Below are 21,601 nucleotides of genomic sequence, written 5' to 3'. Positions count from 1 at the left end.
GCAGGTATGAAGCTGAATATTCACTGCATAGGCTACAAACACAAAGGTTCATGGGACAATCTTTAAAAACATTTTAATATGTTGTATATATTTTGGACAACCAGAATGCCTGGAAATATATTTTTAGAAAAGAAAAAATATATAATATTCCATTTTCAATGCTGCACAATGTATCATGATTGTAAAGGAAACTAAAGTGTGCTGCAGTGTTTTTTTAAATGTCATTCTTAAATAAAGTATATCATTTATCTGTCATTGCATCACACCTCCAGGCACTTGAAACATGGATATGCTGTATGGCTGCAGAGAGTGGTACATATACAGGACTCTCAGAAAATTAGAATATTGTGATAAAGTTCTTTATTTTCTGTAATGCAATTAAAAAAACAAAAATGTCATGCATTCTGGATTAATTACAAATCAACAGAAATATTGCAAGCCTTTTATTCTTTTAATATTTTTTAATTGCATTACAGAAAATAAAGAACTATCACAATATTCTAATTTTCTGAGACAGTCCTGTATATACACACATGCATATGTATATATACACATATATATGAATATACATATATGACCTACATATATATGTACATACATACATATATACACACACGAGTATTGAACCCAATATAGTCCTCTGATTGTCCCTCACTTCTAAAATAACATCTGAATGTCATTTCAGTCATAATGCGTGACATTAGAAGAGGGATAGTGAGAAATATCTGTTTTGAAATGATCCCCTGAACACTAATTTCGAGTTTACAACCAGAGTTCATAGAGAATGATTTCAATTCTGATACCCAAATCCTGTTATCTCTAACATCATTAACTCCTTTGTGGGTAGTTCTATAGATCACTTTAAATTAAAAGGTAACCGTAACACAAAATACATACATATATAAATACATTTAAATATATATATATACATTTAAATATATATATATATATATACCTGCTTGAAGACAAAAGATGTGTGTTACATTCATTCTAACTACCCGAGTGAGTATGTAGAATATGCTTATGATGGAGAAAACTATTATTCTGAAATGTTGATGGAGGACCACCGCAGGCATCATATTTCATCCAGTGGGACACACATGTGTACGACATGTTTACATGATAACATCAGCAAACTGCATGGGACACAGGAAATACAAATAAAATAAACATGGCAGAGTGGTCAGCAGTGTCCGTATGGAACAAAAGAAACAAGATGTGTAGTAAGTGGCAGAGACCAGACTTTAGGATTACACGTCTGGCCAGTTTCATTGAATAGAAATTCACTTCTATTATGATTATTCATATTCAAACATTTCAGGATGTCAACACATCGTTTAATAGATCCCACCGTACAAACACATCTTATAAAACAAAAGTACACATTCACACATGAAGTCTGTTGAGATTTTAGAAGAAATATTTACAATCACAGAATATTGAATTCCAGTGGCGTATAGTCATTGTATATGTATATTTCCTTAAAGAATATGATGTGTCAGTATTATGAACAGTGATGGCACCGGATCGCTGGAAACTTAACGCCTTTCCTAGAGCTTTAAGCACAACTACAGCATACAGAGTCCCTTTCATCTGGTGCCAGCATTCCACATGAATAATATATATATATATATACATACATATATATAAATGAATATATATACATACATATCTACACATATATATATTTATAATATATATATATAAATGAATATATATATATATATCCACATGAATCTATATGTTCCCATCAAGTCCACACATGCAGTCCATCTGCCCATCAACAGTCATGTGACCTGCAGGTCACTCCCAAGTCAACCTGTGATGCAACACGTTAAGGAGGGGCGAGTACTCAAAAAAAAAAAGATCTTCGAGGTTCCGTCCATATTCTTGGTGGATTTCCTGATGTTTCTGTTTTTCAACGCCTGGACACAAAGTGCTGACGCCTCAAGTTATGTCGGACAATTTCAGATGCGAGTCAGACGCCGCCTTGGAAGTAGGACAATCTTTCCTTCTTTTGTTGTGTCTTTCAGTTTGTCCGTCCCCCAGAAAGACCTTTGAAGATAGTTAGTCCTGAACCTCTGGGTCATGTTTTATGACGTCTGCCTCTCGGGACGACAGATGAAAAATAGCTTCTAGTCTGGCACATTTTCAGAAATGTATTTATTAATGTGCACTGTCCGTTATAAAAACAATTGAAAAAGGTCACGTGATGCCACAGGGCTCAAGCAGACTGGTACATTAGCGACTGGTACATTAGCATGTATTTATTTTCTCTTTTAGGGTAAATCCACTTCCTAGTGCTCTTTTAAATCATGTGAGATGCACCGATGGCTGAATCCAGAGTTGCTTTCCTTCATGCGAACGAGCAGCTTCAAGGAAACCTTCAATTATGAATAAACGAAGCTACGCCTCTAAATCCGGTTCCAGTTCTCTCTCTACACCCATTTGTCCCATTCTGGTGGATGCCGTGGCTCAGGAACGCCTTCAAGGTGAAGTGATCGCCATTTGGTCGTAAAAGGTCGCTGTGACCTCACTAAGAAGATCTATATTTAGGAGAACAAAGCAACGCCTCCTCCTGTTTGAGTCCATCCCATTGTTCTTATGCTCCAGTGAAGTGGTCACCGCTTCAGCTCCTCCACCCTGGAGTGCAGAGGTTTGCAGTCTCAGTCCTACTCGGGTATGCCACATAAATACTATGTTTCTAATACTATGGAAGATTTTTTTTTAAACAGTGAAAAACAACAGTAAGAAGGACTTTGAAAGGGCACCGGCTTCCTTTAGTGGTCGCTGGTCGGGGTCTTGATTTGGTTCCATGTGCACTCGGAATCAAAACCATACGTGTGTGGACCAGTCTGGACTGCAACCTGGTGGTGGTCACCACAGCCAGCCCGCAAAAAGATCCAGCTCTACATTTTAAGGCCATCAAAATCAAGTTAACTTCTGAGGTAACTCAAGTCCCGTTGGCATTAAGGGATGTGAGACATGTTAGTCCCGAATCCAGACTACATCGTTGTGTGTTCTACATACCAGAGTGTCAAGTAAAAACAGCCCGAAGACCACCTCAGAAAACCCAAAAAAATACATATTTGGGGGGGGGGGGGGAAACACCTCCAGCATATTGTATCAAAGTTATTATATATTACATATCTATGAGTGATGAATGTTGATTTTCTGTATAAGATCATGTATGGGTCACACTGCAGGCTGGTCCCAGTGTTCAAAACTAGAGCCGTCTTGTATCTATCAGGAGTGGTTTTCATTTAATGGGCCTATAAGGGGCCACGTGGAGAGGAATCACCCTAAAACAAGGAACTCAACATCAGAGTGTGAATTATCGGCCAAAGGGACTATACATAGCTCTCTAGACCTTTATGAACAGGTTTGGCTTTGTGTCTGGCATCCTCTTCATCCTTCTGAGTAGTTTGCACACGGAGAGAAACACACACCGGTGTGGGTGTAGCTTACTGACTGTAAAAGGTTTGCCCAGTGTGAAGTACAGTGTATATAGTGTGAGCGTGTGTGTGTGTGTGTGCGTGTGTGTTAGAAGGCGGTGCTGGCCATGCTCCCCGGAGCAAAGAGTCTGGGGATGCCGTCCTGGGACGTCTCCACATGTCTGTAGGCCATCTTCCCCTCCTCTCCTGCTCCACCACATGAGGAACAGAACGACAAGGATGAGGGATGAAAGGATGGACAGGTGAAAGAATGAATGAGAATAAATGAGTGAATGAATGAGGGAACGAATGGATGAATGAGTGAATGAGTGAATAAATGAGGAAATGAGTTAATGGATGAGCAAATGAATGAGTGGAGGAATGAATGAATGAGTGAATGATCAATGAGTGAATGAACAAGTGAATAAATTAGTGAATGAGTAAATGAATGAATGAGTGAATGAATGAGTAAATAAATAAGTGAACGAATGAGTGAATGAGCGAATGAGTGTGAGTGAATGCGTGAATGAGTGAATAAATGAATGAATCCTCCGCTCAGTCAAACGTTGGAAAACAAGCACGATGTGTTTCTTATTTCTGCCTCAATTATGTTCGAGTGAAAAGAACGATGAAAACAAATAGAGAAAATCAAATTTAGTGAGATATATACATAGCCAAAGGAATATATATGTATACATATACACATGAATATATATATCCACATGAATATATATATATATCCACATGAATATATATCCACATATGTATATATATATATATACACACACATTAATCTATATGTTCTCATCAAGTCATCAAGAGGAGAAGGAGGAGGAGAGGAAATAGGAGAAGAAGAAGGAGGAGGAGGAGGAGAAGAAGAAGAAGGAGGAGGAGGAGGAGGAGAAGAAGGAGAAGAAGAAGAAGAACGCAGAGGAGTATAAGAAGAAGGAAGAGGAGGAGAAGGAGAAGGAGAAGAAGAAGAGCACAGAGGAGTATAAGAAGAAGGAGGAGTAGAAGGAGGACTTTCCTTACCGAGCACCAGCAGCGCTTGCTTGGCAGCGTCCCTCACTTCATCTTTGTCCGTCCGACAAAGATACACCAGCTGGTCGATGCTCTCTTTGGCCTGGAACAACAACAACAGTAGGAGCTCAGCGGTGGTCAGCACGGTGAGGACATCAGTGTGAATACAGATGTTATACAGATGTTATTCAGGTTCACCTTGAGACACGCTAATGCCTTGCAGCCACACACTCTGGTGTCCACGTGCTCGTCTTCCAGCAGCTCCAGACAGCTGACCAGAGCCTGAGGAGACGACAGAGTGGTCACAGGACACATGACTCCTCCCCTACCTCTCAGGCCTACTATATTCACATCACAACTCTTCAGTCTGTCAAATTCATTGAATGTTTATGTAACTCTGTAACACTGTTCTTCTGGTCACATGACATCTATTGTTCTGTCCATCCTAGAGAGGGATCCTCCTCTGTTGCTCTCCTGAAGGCTTCTTACCTTTTCTCCCCCCTGAAAGGGTTTTTTCTATTTCTTGGGAGTTTTTCCTCATCTGATGTGAGGTCAAAGGTCAGGGATGTTGTATGTGTACAGATTGTAAAGCCCTCGGAGTGAAGTTTGTAATTTGTGAAATTGGGCCGTAGAAATAAACTGAATTGAATTAAGTGCAACTGTGAACTTGATCCTGCCCGTGTCTATGTGTAGAATGACTGCAGTTCTGTGTGACCACTAGCAGAGCCCCGCTCCTCCTGATGGACCTCTCCCGAGCCACCGTCTTGTCACGCTACTTCACGTATTTACATTTATTAATACACGGTTTTCAATGTCAGTGTGTCTGACAGTGTACATTGTTTGTATAGTTGGTTGTTATGTTGTTATGTAATTTGTATTTATTTGTTGTTGTTGTTTTTTGTTGTTGTCTAGTAATGTGAGGTAATGTGTATCTTGTAAAAACTTAAAATAAAATGATTAAATTCAATTCAGTTTATTTTGTATCGCCCAATATCACAAATTACAAATTGTGTCTTTCTTTTCTTACAATCTGAGAGACATCCTTAGTATTTCGGACATGACGTCAGGTCAGAGAGAAAAGTAAAAAATAACCACATTTAGTCAAATAGAAACATCTTTTTTAAATGTTGTATCCTCACCTGCTCCCTCTGGGGGGGCTGGGCCGCCAGGCTCCTCAGCACGGAGCTGGCGGATGCCGACACTTTGCCTCGCGGGTCTTTCAGTAGTTTGGCCACAGCGTGAAGCCCCTCCCTCCTCAGGCTGCACTCGGCAGGACACCGCAAAGCGGGCACGATCACTTCCTGGTCACATGACGCCAAGCTCTGCACGAGCCACACTGTTGGAGGGAGGTTACCGTCAGTGAAGGCAGCGTCCATAATTCTCTTCTAAACATATGTTTACATTCTGACAGTTATCAAGTAATCAAATGCTCGGACAAGAAAAATTAAATAAATCCTGTATCATCTACACATGTCAAAATTACTACACTTTATACACTAAAAGGAATGTAGGCAACAAAACTACTGAGTGAGATTTAGGAAAAGATCGTGAATGTCAGACCGCCAGACTTGGCAAATTTCTCTCTAGATTTAGTACATTTTGGAGCTTGTGCTGCTACTTTCACTGTAAATTAAATTCTGCCATACCTGGTAATGTTTTTCAACACTACCAACCCTAGCTTTAAGCGTCGTGTGTGTGTGTGTGTGTGATACCTTCTTCTGCTAGCTCGGTGATGAGTGTCTCCATGTCTATAATGCTGTTGGCCTCTAAGTAACTCCACAACTGGAACAGCGTCACCATCACTCCGTCTCTGCTGCCGCCTCGACGCGGTAACCTCTGATCCAGCACCCGCTCCACCAGACTCAGGAACACTGGACACACACATAGGTGTCAACCACACACACACACACACGCACAACCAACCAACCAACCAACCTGTGTCAGCCATGTTGCCAGCCCTCTCTGGCAGCACCCCGGTGTAGAGCGTGGAAAGCGTCTCCAGGAAGCCGTCAGCAGACACGCTATACACGCTGCCCGGCCCCATACACTGTTGCCATAGCGACACAGCGCCCAAGCACAGGCCCAGCTGTGGTATCACTGTGACAGACACAAGAGTTTCAGGAGGATTAGCTGGAAGCAAATATGGAGTTCACAGATGGGTGTGGTCCAAGAGAGGTGAAGGGGGACTTTAGATGACGTTAGCTCCTTGGTGCTACAACGATATATTTAAACAGTTACTTATAAAGAGTATTCTCAGGATGCACATCTGTCCAAAGGAGTCGTGTTTCCATCCAACAGTCATGTTGAATTTGAAGTGTTGTGGAATTTGTTTCAATTGGGCAAGTTTGATGAATTTCAAATACATTTCAACATGGAACAGCGGTATGGAGGGTATGATTTCTCTGCTGAGACGATGAGAGAAACAAACACAGTTCCAGAGAACAGAGGCCCAAACACACATCCAGAGATGGTCTCACCGTCAGCCGGCTGTCGAAGGCGGTTGGGGTTGCCCGTGGCAACACGTCGGATGATTTCCAGGACTCGAGCCTCTCTCAGCAGGCGGTCCAAGGCGAACATCTCCCCACAGCGCAGAGGGCCGAACATCCCCAGACACTGCAGACACCGTGGCAGGGATCACTTATCTGCCTCTCACAACGTGTCTATCTGCCTGCCTGTCTGTGGCAGTTAAATATGTATACTGGTACAATTGAAAATAACTTTTACTTTTTACTATTCTAAACAACAAAAAAGTGCGTATTCAACTGTAGCAAATTATTTTAGTCAATTATTGAATTATGTAGATGATGAATAAGATCCCTTATTAATCGGTCTACAATATGTCTACAATGGATTGACATATGAAGTATCTCATGTGAAAATAATTGATCAAGTAGTAGAGCGATGCCACAAAAAAAAAGTGTAAGAACTAGCGCAGTAGTGAACGTGAGGTCCAGTTATCCGTCTATCGGTATTTGACTGAATGATATTCATACTTAAATTTGAAATCTATGTGAGTAACCTATAAGTGGCTTGTGAAATCTAGATGTTTTATCTCATCTTGTATCGTGCTATTGAGCCGTGGTTACATGTCCTGACAGAAGAATGCTGTCCTACCAACAGCTGAGTGCTGCAGTTCTTCAGATGGACCACCAGGCAGCGATCTAAAGGGGTGCTGCCTGTGGTGAGGGGGGAGGTGGGGCTGGTCCAATCCCTGTCCCGCAGAGACCTGCAGACACACAAGAGGCACTTGCAATGACATCATCAGTACCATTAAGTCACAAGACAATATAAAACAGGCAACACATAATCAATTAACATTATGTTAAACCTTTAAGACACAAATACAATTGAATATTATCACAAACATACTTCAGTTATGTTTCCAAACGGACACGTAGAACATCTTTTATTGTCACAACAGATTGGTGGTACGCGGACATCTATGCGTGCATCCTTTGATGAAAAAGGACCCCCACGGACTAACGGATGTTTAAAGTGGCAATCCTTAAGATTTCAGTCCTGGTAGCCGTCTGGATTCTAGACTAACATGCTATCTTTCAGAATTGTGTGCATAGTTCTATTTGTTGTCTGTATGTTAAACTTTGAAAAGTGATTCCAATGTGGAAGTGTATTAAACCTGCATTCTCTCTATTGTCCACCAGGGGGCGACTCCTCTGGTTGTATAGAAGTATATGCTTCATTTCTTAAACCTGCATTATCTCTATTGTCCACCAGGGGGCGACTCCTCTGGTTGTATAGAAGTATATGCTTCATTTCTTAAACCTGCATTCTCTCTATTGTCCATCAGGGGGCGACTCCTCTGGTTGTATAGAAGTCTATGCTTCATTTCTTAAACCTGCATTCTCTCTATTGTCCATCAGGGGGCGACTCCTCTGGTTGTATAGAAGTCTATGCTTCATGTGTTTAAGCTGCATCTAATTTACACCAGGGAGCAACTCATCTGGTTGTATAGAAGTCTATGCTTCATGTGTTGAGGTTACATTCTCCCTACTGACCAAAAGGGGCGACTCCTCTGGTTGTATAGAAGTATATGTTTCATGTGTTAAAGCTGGATTCTCTGTCCTGACCACCAGGGGGCGACTCCTGGTTGTATAGAAATCTATGCTTCATGTGTTAAAGCTGCATTCTCTCTACTGACCAAAAGGGGGCGGCGACTCTGGTTGTATAGAAGTCTATATAATGACGACTTCTCTCTTGATTTATTCCCTCAGTAAAAATTGTAAACATGAGTTTATGTCTCAATCTCTAGTTTCAAGTCTTCAATACAGCATGATGTCATCATTTAGTACTTTATGGTCATTTAGAGTCAGACCATAAAGCAGGTAATGCTTTAGGGCGGGGCTACTGTGATTGACAGGCGACACCAGTCCTAAGATGGTCACTTCTGTTCACACGAACACGAGGACCAAAATGACGACACAAGGCTTCATAACAGAAATCCAGAGATGTCCACTTCTTATATACAGGACTGTCTCAGAAAATTAGAATATTGTGATAAAGTTCTTTATTTTCTGTAATGCAATTAAAAAAACAAAAATGTCATGCATTCTGGATTCATTACAAATCAACTGAAATATTGCAAGCCTTTTATTCTTTTAATATTGCTGATTATGGCTTACAGCTTAAGAAAACTTTAAAATCCTATCTCATAAAATGTGAATATTTCCTCAGACCAAGTAAAAAAAAAGATTTATAACAGCAAAACAAAATCAAACATTTGAAAATGTGTTTCCAGGTGTTTCGAGTTAATTAGACGATTCAAGTGATTTGTTTAATACCCTACTAGTATACTTTTTCATGATATTCTAATATTTAGAGATAGGATATTTGAGTTTTCTTAAGCTGTAAGCCATAATCAGCAATATTAAAAGAATAAAAGGCTTGCAATATTTCAGTTGATTTGTAATGAATCCAGAATGCATGACATTTTTGTTTTTTTAATTGCATTACAGAAAATAAAGAACTTTATCACAATATTCTAATTTTCTGAGACAGTCCTGTACAGACACCCAGTTCATAATACTGCAAATATATAAATATTGCAATACTTTTATCTGTAGGCCATTTTGGCTCAATCACATTTATGTCACTGCCTTCAGTGAAATATAGTGACTTAACAGACATTTATGTGAATGAAAATATTTCAGTATTTAAAATGAATTCCGTTTGCATTAAAGATGGCTGTGAGCTGTAGCTTCGCCCACAGGGCAGCATCTCCACTCAATGGGTGTTTGGTCAGAACCGTTCTTGATCCGGTGTGAGTGATGGAAGTGAAGAATTAATATGATTTCTGACTAGAAAGCAATTATAAAATGTAAAAAAACAACAACTTTAGAAACCTTCTAAAACTATTAGATAATAATCTTAGCCTTAACCCTTGTGTTGCCTTCGGGTCAATATGACCCGATTCAACGTTTAACCCTCCTGTTACCTTTATATTTACTAACATATTTTACCCTTGAGGTCAATATGAACCCAGCTATTAAAATCTCCAGAAAATTATTAGAATTAATATTGTTTTCCAAATTTAAGTGTGAGGTACTTTATGTTTGTTTGTTGACTCCCGAAAGAACACCGACATTAAACATTGAATCGGGTCAAATTGACCCGAAGGCGACACAAGGGTTAAGACGACGTCTTGTGTATGAATGAGTCCCCTTATAGGCAAGAAATGAGATGACATCATTAGCTTCAGGTATCATAATCTCCACAGGGATGAGATACTATATAAAACAACAGGGCAAGAACAATAAATCTTTGTGAAGTCGAGTTTCAATGTCGTTGTGTTATTTCGAGGAAGTTATGAAAGCAGTGCTTTCTCTCTCAACATCAACAGAGTGATGTTACAACCTGGCTCCACTAGATGGCAGCAAGCCTCCTTACTGCCAGGAGATGTAACAGCGAACCAATGAGCAGAGAGATTATAGCCAGGATCACATCTGAAGCCATTCATAAAATAATCTGACCACAACATTAAGGATGGAACTTTTCAACCTGGACACTATTTAAAAAAAAATGTGTGCAGCGACTGATAGGGACATAATAATATGTGTAATACAATTGGTAAACAGACCTGATCCAGTGAAAGGTAAAAAGAAAAGGGTTGTTCCTCTGGAGGGTTCTCTCCATCATGTAGTCAGATCATCACATCACAGTTCATGAGTCAGCACTGACCTGCCACTCCTCTTTCTCCTGTTGCCCTTCTCCTCTTCCTCCTCCCCGTCAGACGTGTTGAGGAAGTCAAAGCTGCACAGAGCCGTTTCCACGGTGAGGCTGACCACGCTGGGCAACCGGCTGTGCCTACCGCCCTACAAACACACACACATACACACACACGATAGACATGCCCACTTCCTATACACAGTCCATAGCTAAACCTCAACAAGTTATTTCCTGTGAAGACGGAAGTTTATTTTGAAAAGACTGAGTTGACTTTTAGCTGCTATAATAGGAGGATACGCTGCCACACTACATCCTCCAGATGATACCACTCAGTGCTGCAAAAGCAGTCTTATGGGGACAGAGTACAGTATGAGTCCCTGTTTACATGCCAGGCTGGGGTGTGTGTATCCCAGCTATTAGCATTAGCGCTTGCTAGCAATTAGTTTAAGGCTGGACACTTCCCACTAATAACCCTCTCAGAGGTAAATATTTCAACCACTGCCACGTGTCTCTGTGACGGTGTGTATGAAGTCTGATGAAGAGGCGCAGAAAAGTAGCCAAAAGTGAAAAAAAAGTGAATGTACACTACCGTTCAAAAGTTTGGGATCACCCAGACAATTTTGTGTCTTCCATGAAATATCACACTTTTATTTATCAAATGAATATAAAATATAGTCAAGACATTGACAAGGTTAGAAATAATGATTAATATTTGAAATATTAATTTTGTTCTACAAACTTCAAGCTCAAAGGAAGGCCAGTTGTATAGCTTATATCACCAGCATAACTGTTTTCAGCTGTGCTAACATAATTGCACAGGTTTTCTAATCAGACATTAGTCTTCTAAGGCGATTAGCAAACACAATGTACCATTAGAACACTGGAGTGATAGTTGCTGTAAAAGGGCCTCTATACACCTATGGAGATATTTCATTAGAAACCAGACACTTCCACCTTGAATAGTCATTTACCACATTAACAATGTAGAGAGTGTATTTCTGATTAATTTAATGTTATCTTTATTGAAAAAACAGTGCTTTTCTTTGAAAAATAAAGTCATTTCTAAGTGATCCCAAACTTTTGAACGGTAGTGTATATATGGACATGCCAGATACAATGTTTCAACCACAGATTGCCTTGATTAAACCTCACATCATTATCTCTGGCTCCAGCGCCCTAAAGAAGGATAAGCCGTATGGATAATGGAATGGAATGAATCATTATCTCCTAAGTACCCAAAGTTAGTTACCTGATACAATCTTTGATTGAGATTAAAACATGATTGGTCCCTGTGTGTAATGTTATTGACTTGATGTAATGTGATAGGCTCACAGCTGACCTCTGGGAGTCTGTACTGGAAGGATCGAAGTTTACGACACACGTTGACACTCTACGTTTACTTTCTGACAACATGGTCCATGCATATCTGATTTGCCAAATGGGAGAATGTAATAAAGCAAATTATTGTGACTTATTGTCCAAAATAATAACGTGGGATTTGTGTGATCACACTTATGTAGCAGATTTATGTAATCGGGAGATGATATTGTGACATCACATCCTGACCATAAACCACTGTTTATGCACCTTTACCGGAGGATAACCATCCAGGGTTGAAATGATGTCATTCACATCCACATTAGGTAAACAAAGTGTCGTTACTTCTACTTGTGGTGCTCCGTGCTCACCTTCAGTGTGACCTGCAGCAGCTGCAGCTCTTGCTCCAGTAGCTGTAACTCGGGGAACTGTCCTCGGTAATCATCCATAGAGGAAACCACAGCAGTGAGGGCGTCCTCCAGCCCACTGTCCACCAGACCGTCTCCCTCTCCGGATAGACAGTCTACTCCCGCCGCCGCAGTCTCCTCCTCCACCACCACCCACCGGGCTATGTAGGACACGTCGCCGCTCTCTGGGCGCGTGTTGCTCTCTGGCGGTGGGTGTGTGTTCATCTGTGATGGAGTGTTAGAGTCCACTGCTTTAGTCCTGGGAGGGGAGGGTGACGGGACGGTGACGGATGTGTCTAGTTGCTTCCTGTGCTGATCCTTGACGTCGTCGGGCGTTATGAGCCCGGTTTGTGACATGTCGGAGTCCGAGGCGATGCCGCTGGGCGGAGTTCTGCCGGGCAGCTCCATCTCGATGTCGTTGACGGACAGCCCCGAGGCCAAAGACATTGCCTCCCCGGAGTCGGCTGACCTGTCCGTCACCATGACACCGTCGGCGCTGTTTTCGCTGATGTGGCTGAGAGACCGCGAGAAGCTCCGGGAGGCGTGGCCGATGGTCGTCGCCCCATCTGCCATCGTGGAAGACTGTTTCCCTGCGTCATCTTCCTCGCCGTCAGGGCTAGTCATCACAGTGACCGCCCCCTCTTCCTCTTCCCTGCAAAGCAGTATGAGTATTAGTTTAATGTTAATATCAATATGCACGCTATATACCAAGAACTTTAATCTACGAGACTGTGAAGTACATTTTCAATTAATTCCGCCCAACAAAGAATCACAGAAACCAAAATCAGACTCCACCTGTCGCTCTGCGTTCGGTTTCTGGATGTGTTGGGATCCCCCCTGATGTTGCTGACTTTGTGGGTGGAGTTTGGAGTTGAGGAGATGTCGGGCTGCGGGGAGGAGCTCCCGCTCGCAGCTGGCTGGATGTCTGGCGTTACCACCACCGACTAGCGAGCGAGAGAGAGACGTGGACGTAGTTAGTGACGAAAGTGTGACGAACTCCCCGTTTCTGGGTCCTTTTGGGGATACCAGACCACTGATGAAGATTAATATTAAGTTGTATTTTCGGCGTTCCAAATGAGGCACACATCCTCAACTCTACAGAGAGGCGGTTCTAATTGTCTGCGCTGTTGGCTCCGTTAGCACCGTTATCTGCTCAGCTGTCGCTGTGTTTAGAGCCATGTGAGATATGTTCTGAATTTCAAATGCAGCACACTAATTTGAGAGTTCAGGGTGAATAAGTTAGAGACACAAATAAATTGTAAGTAATGGAAAAGCTGATATTGTTGTAATGAATATCTATTGTTGTATTACATCTCCCAATATGAACTCCATGTGGAGCCGAGGTGATAGTGCTGGTGTTGCAACTCTGTTTCTCACATAATATACCGTCAAAATATGTACACACCAGTAAATTAATAATGAAATCAAAGTTAATGTTTCATGAAAACGGTGGTTTGGTAAATAATAGAGCCTTCATTAATGATTAAACTACACATCTGTGAACCTGGGCATAGCACGGCAGCATACGGCCCGCGGGCTGACGTTGACTGGGCCCTAAACTTTGCTTTATTACTGAACTGCAACTGGTTTACTGCCGGCCCGAACCACAGCAAAAAAATAAATAGGTTTTAAGCAGGCTCTCCACGCGCTCCACGACATACGTTCTGAAACTACACAATTGCGTCTTGTGTGTGTGTCCCTCACCCGGTGCCTGTTCTCAAACACATTTAATGTCACACGAACAGTAAGAAATTGCAGCGCATCTGTACAGTACAGCATTTAACTTTAACATAACAGCAGAGTTGTTATAGTATTTTCGTATTTTCTAATTTTACCTAACTTGTGGACTAAAACTTTGTTGCTTATATATATTTTATAAATATATTATACATTGAATATATATTTTATAGTTTATCTGACGTTACTTACCTGACGTTACTTCGTCACAAGATAGCAACAATATCCGCTCATGCTAAAAAAAGAAAGGTTGATGCCGAATGCCGGGTTGTCAACCAAATATGGACCGACAAGTATTTATTGACTGAAATCAGAGGCGAAGCTGTATGTTTAGTTAGCGGAGAGCAGATTGCCGAGTATAATTTGAATCGACATCACAATAAAAAACATGTGGGGACATACAAAAGCTTGACCGATGCTGAACGGGCACGGACATCAGAAGCTTTGCTAGCTAAGCTACAGAGGCAACACTGCTGTTTTACGAAGCTTCACAGTGGTGCAGCAACCAAGACCAGCTTTGTGATATCACACAAAATCGCGAAAAACAGCAAAGCATTCTCAAAGGGGGAGTTCATTAGAGTGCTTGGTGGACTCTGCGTCGCTAATATACCCCGGAAAAAAAAGAAGCATTTGAGAAAGCCCCGCTGTCCAGGCGAACTGTGACGAGAAGGATCGAGGACATCGCGGGGAATCTGGAGCTTCAGCTGCAACGTAAGGTGGCAAATATCTCCTTAGCTTTGGACGAGAGCTGTGATGTCCGTGACACAGACCAGTTACTTGTGTTTTCTCGTGGGATAACGAAAGACTTAAAGATTGTGGAGGAGTTGGCAGAGTTGGGGTCAATGAAAGGGACGACGACGGGGGGGCGATCTGTTCACGGAGGTTACTGCATGCATGGACGAGCTGGCACTGAGATGGTACCGACTGGCAGGTGTCACAACCGATGGTTGTCCAAATCTTACGGGTAAAAATGTTGAACTTTTTAAACGGATGCAAGATAGTTACAGAAATCGACCCAGAGCAGAAATGTTTATTTTTACATAATATTTTACATCAGCATGTGTTGTGCTAAAAGTGAGCCATGTTACTGATGTTGTGACTAAAATAGTCAATTTCATCAGGGCACAAGCTTTAAATCGCAGACAGTTGGTTTGGCTTTTGGAGGAGCATGACACTGAACATGGTGACATTGGTTATCATTCAACTGTCAGATGGCTCTGCTTGGGCAAAGTGCTGAAGACATTTTGGGACCTGAAAGCAGAGATTCGTGAGTTTTGTGAGAAGAAAGGCAAAGACATCCCAGAGCTCTCAGATGGGGACTGGATGGCAGATTTAGCATTTGTTGTGGATGTGACTGCAATGATGAATGAACTCAACACCAAACTGCAGGCAAGGGCCTTTTTCTTCATGAAATGCAGAACTTGGAAAAGGCTTTCATGACAAAGTTGCAGTTTCTTTCAAGCCAACTGGAGACCAACACTGTCACTCACATGCAAACCCTGAAAGAAGTCACACCATAAGCTGATCACCTCCGAAAGTACTCGTCCAAGTTAGGAGCTCTGCATGATGATCTGTCAGCTGTGACATTCTGTGCCACCTCAGACATTCAGCTGGACTCTGATACACTTATTAAAGCCCAGCAGAGATTACATTTCTCTCACTGAATAAGAAAAACAAATGGAACCATCCGAGATCTCTGTCTCTCGTCGTTCCTCCTGCATCGCTCTTTTCGATTTTGTTATGTAGCCACAGAGTTTCTTCTTGTTGTGATAGTGGGCGAGCTGTACCCAGCATGCAGTTCGGCAGTTTAATTTTATAAATGTACAATTATTAGTGTTACAAATTGTTTATGTGTAACAAGCTTTTGTGTTGTGGTGTTTTACCCTGTTAAGAGAGTTAGGGTATTATGTAAATCTGAAACCGGTATACCACCCAGCCCTAGAGCAAAGGGTAAACACATTCAATATTATATCAATATTTTCCGTTTTTCATGTGGACCCCTGGGAAAAATAATTGCCCACCCATGGTGTAGACGGTATATGTGGGAACCAATGGGCTGGCTTGGTTGTTTTGGTCTGGTCTCAGAATTATCCTTAAATTATTAGGAAAGATGAAATGAAATAATGGACAAACATACACTGCACTTACTATTTCGCATATTGTGCTTAGCCCCGCCCCAAGACCATTGTGATGGTTTAATGACATTGTGTGGAGCCAGACCTTCCTTTAGCGTTGGCTTTTAGTCGAAACTGTAATGGACAAAGAATGATAACCCATCCTTGAAGCATGAACTCCTGAAGTCTGGCCTGTAAAGCAGCTGGTGTAGCCGGAAATCCCCCAGACATAAGACAAATCTTTATACCTGTGCCATGACAATGAATCCTAATCCCTGTGTAACAACTGCCATCATTTCAATGGCTGACCTGGTTTAGGACAGACATGGGTACAGTCTGTCAATGGAAACCAAGAATGCAGCCCAAGAGGAAGTGCTCCACATGGTTACATTACATTACATGTCATTTAGCAGACGCTTTTATCCAAAGCGACTTCCAATAAGTGGTTCTCTAATAAAAGTACTACTTGTCTTAGACAAAGAAGTTTCTTCCAGATTTTTAAGACCTCTTGTTTCTAACAAAAATCGGCATTTCAATACATATTTTGAGACGAATCAAATAGTTTACAGGATATTAAGCCTTCCATTTCTTTATAATGCTTTTAATACTTGACTTATTTCTTGCACAATTGAACTTAGAAAGAGGAAGAGGACAAAGCTTGATGACTGCATGGATCACCATGTACGTGGCTTTAGATTCAGGCCCTTCCCTTCTGCTGACTTACACATCCACACGTACCAAAGCAGAGGGGAGGCCTGTTGGTTGGTGCGTTACCTTGTGGTGTGTAGAGTTGCGTAGCCCCCCCACAGAAAGCCGAGGACTGGAGGAGTCATCGGAAGATTCTGATGAATTGGACCACGCGGTCCCGTTGTCGACCTCTTCGTGGCGGCGCAGCATGTTCTAGAAGAGAGCAGCGCGGTTTTAAAAGGCTGGACGGATGAGAATGTGGGAGGAGCTTAAAAGGATGTTCAGCAGAGTGTCATAGAGGCAAACCACCTGGATTATGAACCATTCATCACTCCAGGTAAGAGGAACGACAGGGAACCTCCTGGAGGCTACTGGACTAAAACAACACAAACGGAAGGCCTCACTTCTATCCTGGAGCCGGGCCCTGAGGGTCAACAGACGAACAGCGAGCAGGGTAATAATACTGGCCAACGCCACGCTGCACATTCAGTGAGCCGCTCGGCAACCCGGCCGGCCGCTTCCCGCCATTCACTTACTTAGTCCCTCTTGATTGTTTCCACTGTGCAAGATTCTGCTGATCCTTCACGCATCAAAAAGCAAACATTGAGGGAAAGCTGGGGTCAAATGGAACGACAGCTCAAATATTCTTTAATTATCTTCAGTTCATATAACGGGCATCGTGGTTCTCTTCAGGGACCCCATTGGTAAAAAACTATGCTCCAGAATGAGTGCAACACATTTTTTTGGTGTGCAATAATCCCTTGCACACAAAAGTGTGCTCACACAACCATAGTACAGCAGGTATGAGCCACAGACTGTAGAAGAAGTGGACGTAGTCCTCGTGACGTCACCCGTTGGTTTGTGGACAAATGTTCTGAAGTGAAGAATCACTTTTAAAATTCTTCTCTTAACGTACAAAGCCTTGATTGGTGATGCACCATCATATCTTAAGGAGCTTGTAGTACCATATTACCCCACTAGAGAGCTACGCTCACTAAATGCGGGACTACTTGTAGTTCCTAGAGTCTTTAAAAGTAGAATGGGAGCCAGAGCCTTTAGTTATCAAGCTCCTCTTTTATGGAACCAGCTTCCAATTTCAGTCCGGGAGGCAGACACAGTCACCTCGTTTAAGAGTAGACTGAAGACTTTCCTCTTTGACAGAGCTTATAGTTAGGGCTGAATCAGGTTCACCTGGTCCAGCCCCTTGATATGCTGCTATAGGCTTATAGCTGCCGGGGGACGTTTTAGGATGCACTGAGTACCTATCTCCTCTTTTTTCTCTCCTTAGGGATGAATTTTCATCTCTCAATCACACGTTACTAACTCTGCTTTCTCCCCGGAGTCCTTGTGACTTCACGTCTCATGGGGTCATCGGACCCTATGAGACGACATAGATCCTATCTGCCTGATGGATCATCGAGGTCTGGGTCATGGAATTCCTGCTCCTGACTACGCCACTGTCCTGTTGAGACTCCGCCCACTGTTGAGACTCCGCCCACACCTCCTCTCTAACTCCATCTGCCTGATGGATCGTGGAGGTCTCCATCGTGGAATATGCCTCCTATGAACTATTCATACACTGTCATATTCATTGAATGTATTTTAACTCTAAATCTGTCCTTCTGTACACATTACATCTATTGTTCTGTCCATCCTGGAGAGGGATCCTCCTCTGTTGCTCTCCTGAAGGTTTCTTCCCTTTTTTTCCCCCGAAGGGTTATTTGGGAGTTTTTCCTGATCCGATGTGAGGTTTTGGGGCAGGGATGTCTATGTGTACAGATTGTAAAGCACTCCGAGACAAATTTGTAATTTGTGAAATTGGGCTATACAAATAAACTGAATTGAATTGAATTGTAGAGTTTTTATCTATCTTGGATAGTTATTGGACATGATGTTTTTTTGCAGCCAATTAACCGAAGTTACGATATTTTGACACCGTGTATGTCTCTGGTAGAGACCTGTCACTCACATTGTAGCCCCGCCCTAAAGCGTCCCCTGCTTTATGCTCCGTTTGACTCTAAATTACCATAATGTACAAAATGATGACATCATGCTGTATTGAAGAAGACTTGAAACTAGAGATTGAGACATAAACTCATGTTTACTGAGGGAATAAATCAAGAGAGGAGTAGAGTCATATATATAGACTTCTATACAACCAGAGTCGTCGCCCCCTGATGGTCAGGAGAGAGCATGCAGCCTGAAAACATGATGCATAGACTTCTATACAACCAGAGGAGACACCCCCCTGGTGGTCAGGAGAGAGAATGCAGCTTTAACACATGAAGCATAGACTTCTATACAACCAGAAGAGTCGCCTTCTGGTGGTCAGGAGAGAGAATGCAGGTTTAAGACACTTCCGTATTGACTTCACTCGGCAGAACCGGAGGTTGCCGCCTGGTTGTAAGCTGAATCAGAAAGTGAGTCTGTAAACATTGACAGTTTTTTTTAACCATTCACCTTTTTTTCTTCTTTTCTACACAACTTCCCCTGGAGGTTTGTTTGTCTGTCTCACATCATACAGAGTTACAGGTACACGACTCTCTAAGGGTTCGTCATCAGAAAGTACCGTCAGGGTTCTATGGGGAGGTTGTAATTGGAACTACAGGCCAGTGGGGAGTCATATGTATGCAAATCTTCAGTGTGACCAAACACTAGAGCGACAGATTTCCACTTCCTGTTATCAACCAGTGAAATGAGCTGGAGGGATGTTTGAAAACCTTGCACACATGTTCCCATGAAACCACACAGAGACAAAGGGAGACTAGTGTTCTAGGTGTCTGCACCACTAGTCACTACACCAGTGGGCTCTGTGTTCTTACATTCCCCGTATGGACTTACTGCACTGGGCGGTCTGGTTGGCGAGCTGTCGCGACAGGAGCAGCTCTGGCTAAGCGTGTCTCTGAAAATGTCCAGCAGCGGCCAGTGCTGCCGCATATTCACGCCTCGAGGCAGAGACTGCACGTCAACGTAGCAGCAGGTGGAACAAAAGGGCAAAGTGGTTTGGTGGTTCTCTGAACTCTAGTTCTCTGAGAGGACACGGCCAGTTCTACCCATCTATTCTATGAGGAGAACGTTTTGGCTTCTTGTCTTCAAACAAACTACAAGCATTACAGTCGATGTCAAGAAGATGTGTGGTCTTCCGTCAGCTCCTCCAGAGAATATACCAGCAATATACAAAATACCAGCAACTTCTAGCTTAATATTCCAGACTCATAAGTGGAGAAAGAGAGACGAGGAGAACACAAAGGAACTCACGTAGAAGGCTTGTTCGCGTAAAGATGGCGTGTCAGGAGGACTCTGGTTGAAGATGGTGGAGATTCTCTTGCTGACAGTTGGAGCTTTGTTGACGGTGCTCGCCACTGATCCCTGGTCATCTTTATCAAATGGACTGACGGAGAGAGATACAGGGATGGGGAAGATAAATGACGAGATAAATACAAATTCAATATATTTAAAGCCACAACGACTTTACCGAGGAAGCGTTTGCGAGAACCACAATCCCTTGAGAAAACATCTCATTTGTTACTGTTTTTTTTACTGGGTCTCAAAGTCGGCCTGGCTCAGTCTTGGTTCTCCCCGGTGCCTTCCTAGTCTCCGGCAGACCCGGCGATACCTGGTCCTGGGCCCGGGAGCTGAGCTCTCCTCCTCCCCCTGGAGCTTTGGCTGCAGGTCTAAGGCCCTATCTGGATCTGTCCACAGTGGGCTGGTCTCAACTGGAGTCTGAGCTGAAGGAGTTTCTGGTGGACCTGGTCTGTGTTCTGATGTGGGTCATACAGAGCAGTGGTCCTCAACCATTTTTGTGCCACGGACCAACCGGCTATAAGACCATATGTTCACAGATGTGGGCAGTAAATATGATGTCATACATTCATACGACCTGCATTAAAACAAAATAAAGTGCATATAAATACAACTCTCCATCACGCAAAATTAGTGGGAGCCCTAAGCTTGTTTTTCTGCAACAAGCCGGTCCCGTCTCGGGGTGATGGGAGACAACGACACCCGAGTCCAGTCTACTGCGTAACTGAGTTCTGGTCACGGTCACTGCAGAAAACCCGCTTCACAAAGACAGGATGTTGGAAATGAAAGCGTGCCTTTTGCCTTGATTTTAATCTGAAACATACTTTTAAGGCCACCGTCAGTCACTCTTTTGTCATTCGTCCTGTGCGGCCCGGTATCGACAGACCCCACAAACCGGAAAAGGGCCGCGGCCCAGTGGTTGGGAACCGCTGACGTAGAGGATCGGGACTAAACTTAGACTGGTTCTTCACAGTAACTTTAATGAATAACACTTTATATTAAAGTGCTCAGCATCCATCTCACTATATGGACATGAGTGTTGGCCAAACTTACTTCCAAGTGACTTCCAGGCTGAGTTTAATGGTCCCGAGGTCATTAATATCCACGGCAACCGTCTGGGGGAGGGCGGCAAACAGGTCCTTGGTCTCGCAGGAAACACTCCCTACCACTACGTGATTGGCTAAGCTTTTCAGCTCCGTCACCTAGTAGACCACAGAAACATAGTGCGACAGGTCGATTTGTGTTAATCATTCCGGTCCTATAAGAATACAACCATCGACCCCAATACTGTCTGCAACACAACATACAGCAATGGGTATGAATAGGCTACCGGAACTCTTTAAGTATACCGAGTATGTATGGAGTCAGATCAGTCTCAATAATTGAAAATGCACACAGA

The 21,601-nt window shown here is 42.7% G+C and overlaps 1 protein-coding gene across 3 annotated transcripts in view; it reads right to left on the bottom strand.

The window, feature by feature from the left end:
• Positions 1-56: 56 nt before the first annotated feature.
• The window catches only part of LOC130195216 (rho family-interacting cell polarization regulator 1-like), a 56,282-nt gene continuing 34,737 nt past the window's right edge, over positions 57-21,601 (bottom strand). For 2 of the 3 annotated variants that reach the window (XM_056416612.1, XM_056416614.1), the window contains 15 exons: positions 21,256-21,404; positions 20,158-20,290; positions 19,741-19,857; positions 16,987-17,112; positions 13,157-13,305; positions 12,326-13,013; positions 10,650-10,783; positions 7,569-7,680; positions 6,932-7,067; positions 6,390-6,551; positions 6,167-6,325; positions 5,594-5,790; positions 4,653-4,736; positions 4,467-4,557; positions 57-3,641 (listed from right to left, as the gene is read on the bottom strand). In XM_056416612.1, the coding sequence (XP_056272587.1) occupies positions 3,544-3,641; positions 4,467-4,557; positions 4,653-4,736; positions 5,594-5,790; positions 6,167-6,325; positions 6,390-6,551; positions 6,932-7,067; positions 7,569-7,680; positions 10,650-10,783; positions 12,326-13,013; positions 13,157-13,305; positions 16,987-17,112; positions 19,741-19,857; positions 20,158-20,290; positions 21,256-21,404 (2,535 nt within the window). In that variant the 3' untranslated portion in view covers positions 57-3,543. The remainder of the gene's footprint in view (positions 3,642-4,466; positions 4,558-4,652; positions 4,737-5,593; positions 5,791-6,166; positions 6,326-6,389; positions 6,552-6,931; positions 7,068-7,568; positions 7,681-10,649; positions 10,784-12,325; positions 13,014-13,156; positions 13,306-16,986; positions 17,113-19,740; positions 19,858-20,157; positions 20,291-21,255; positions 21,405-21,601) is intronic. The other variant, XM_056416613.1, reaches the window with a different exon arrangement.

The sequence above is a fragment of the Pseudoliparis swirei genome, chromosome 6 (genome assembly GCF_029220125.1).
Source record: "Pseudoliparis swirei isolate HS2019 ecotype Mariana Trench chromosome 6, NWPU_hadal_v1, whole genome shotgun sequence".
In the NCBI taxonomy this organism is placed as follows: Eukaryota; Metazoa; Chordata; class Actinopteri; order Perciformes; family Liparidae; genus Pseudoliparis; species Pseudoliparis swirei.
Note: the sequence above shows the minus strand (reverse complement) of the source record. Positions and strands in the feature narration are given on the sequence as shown.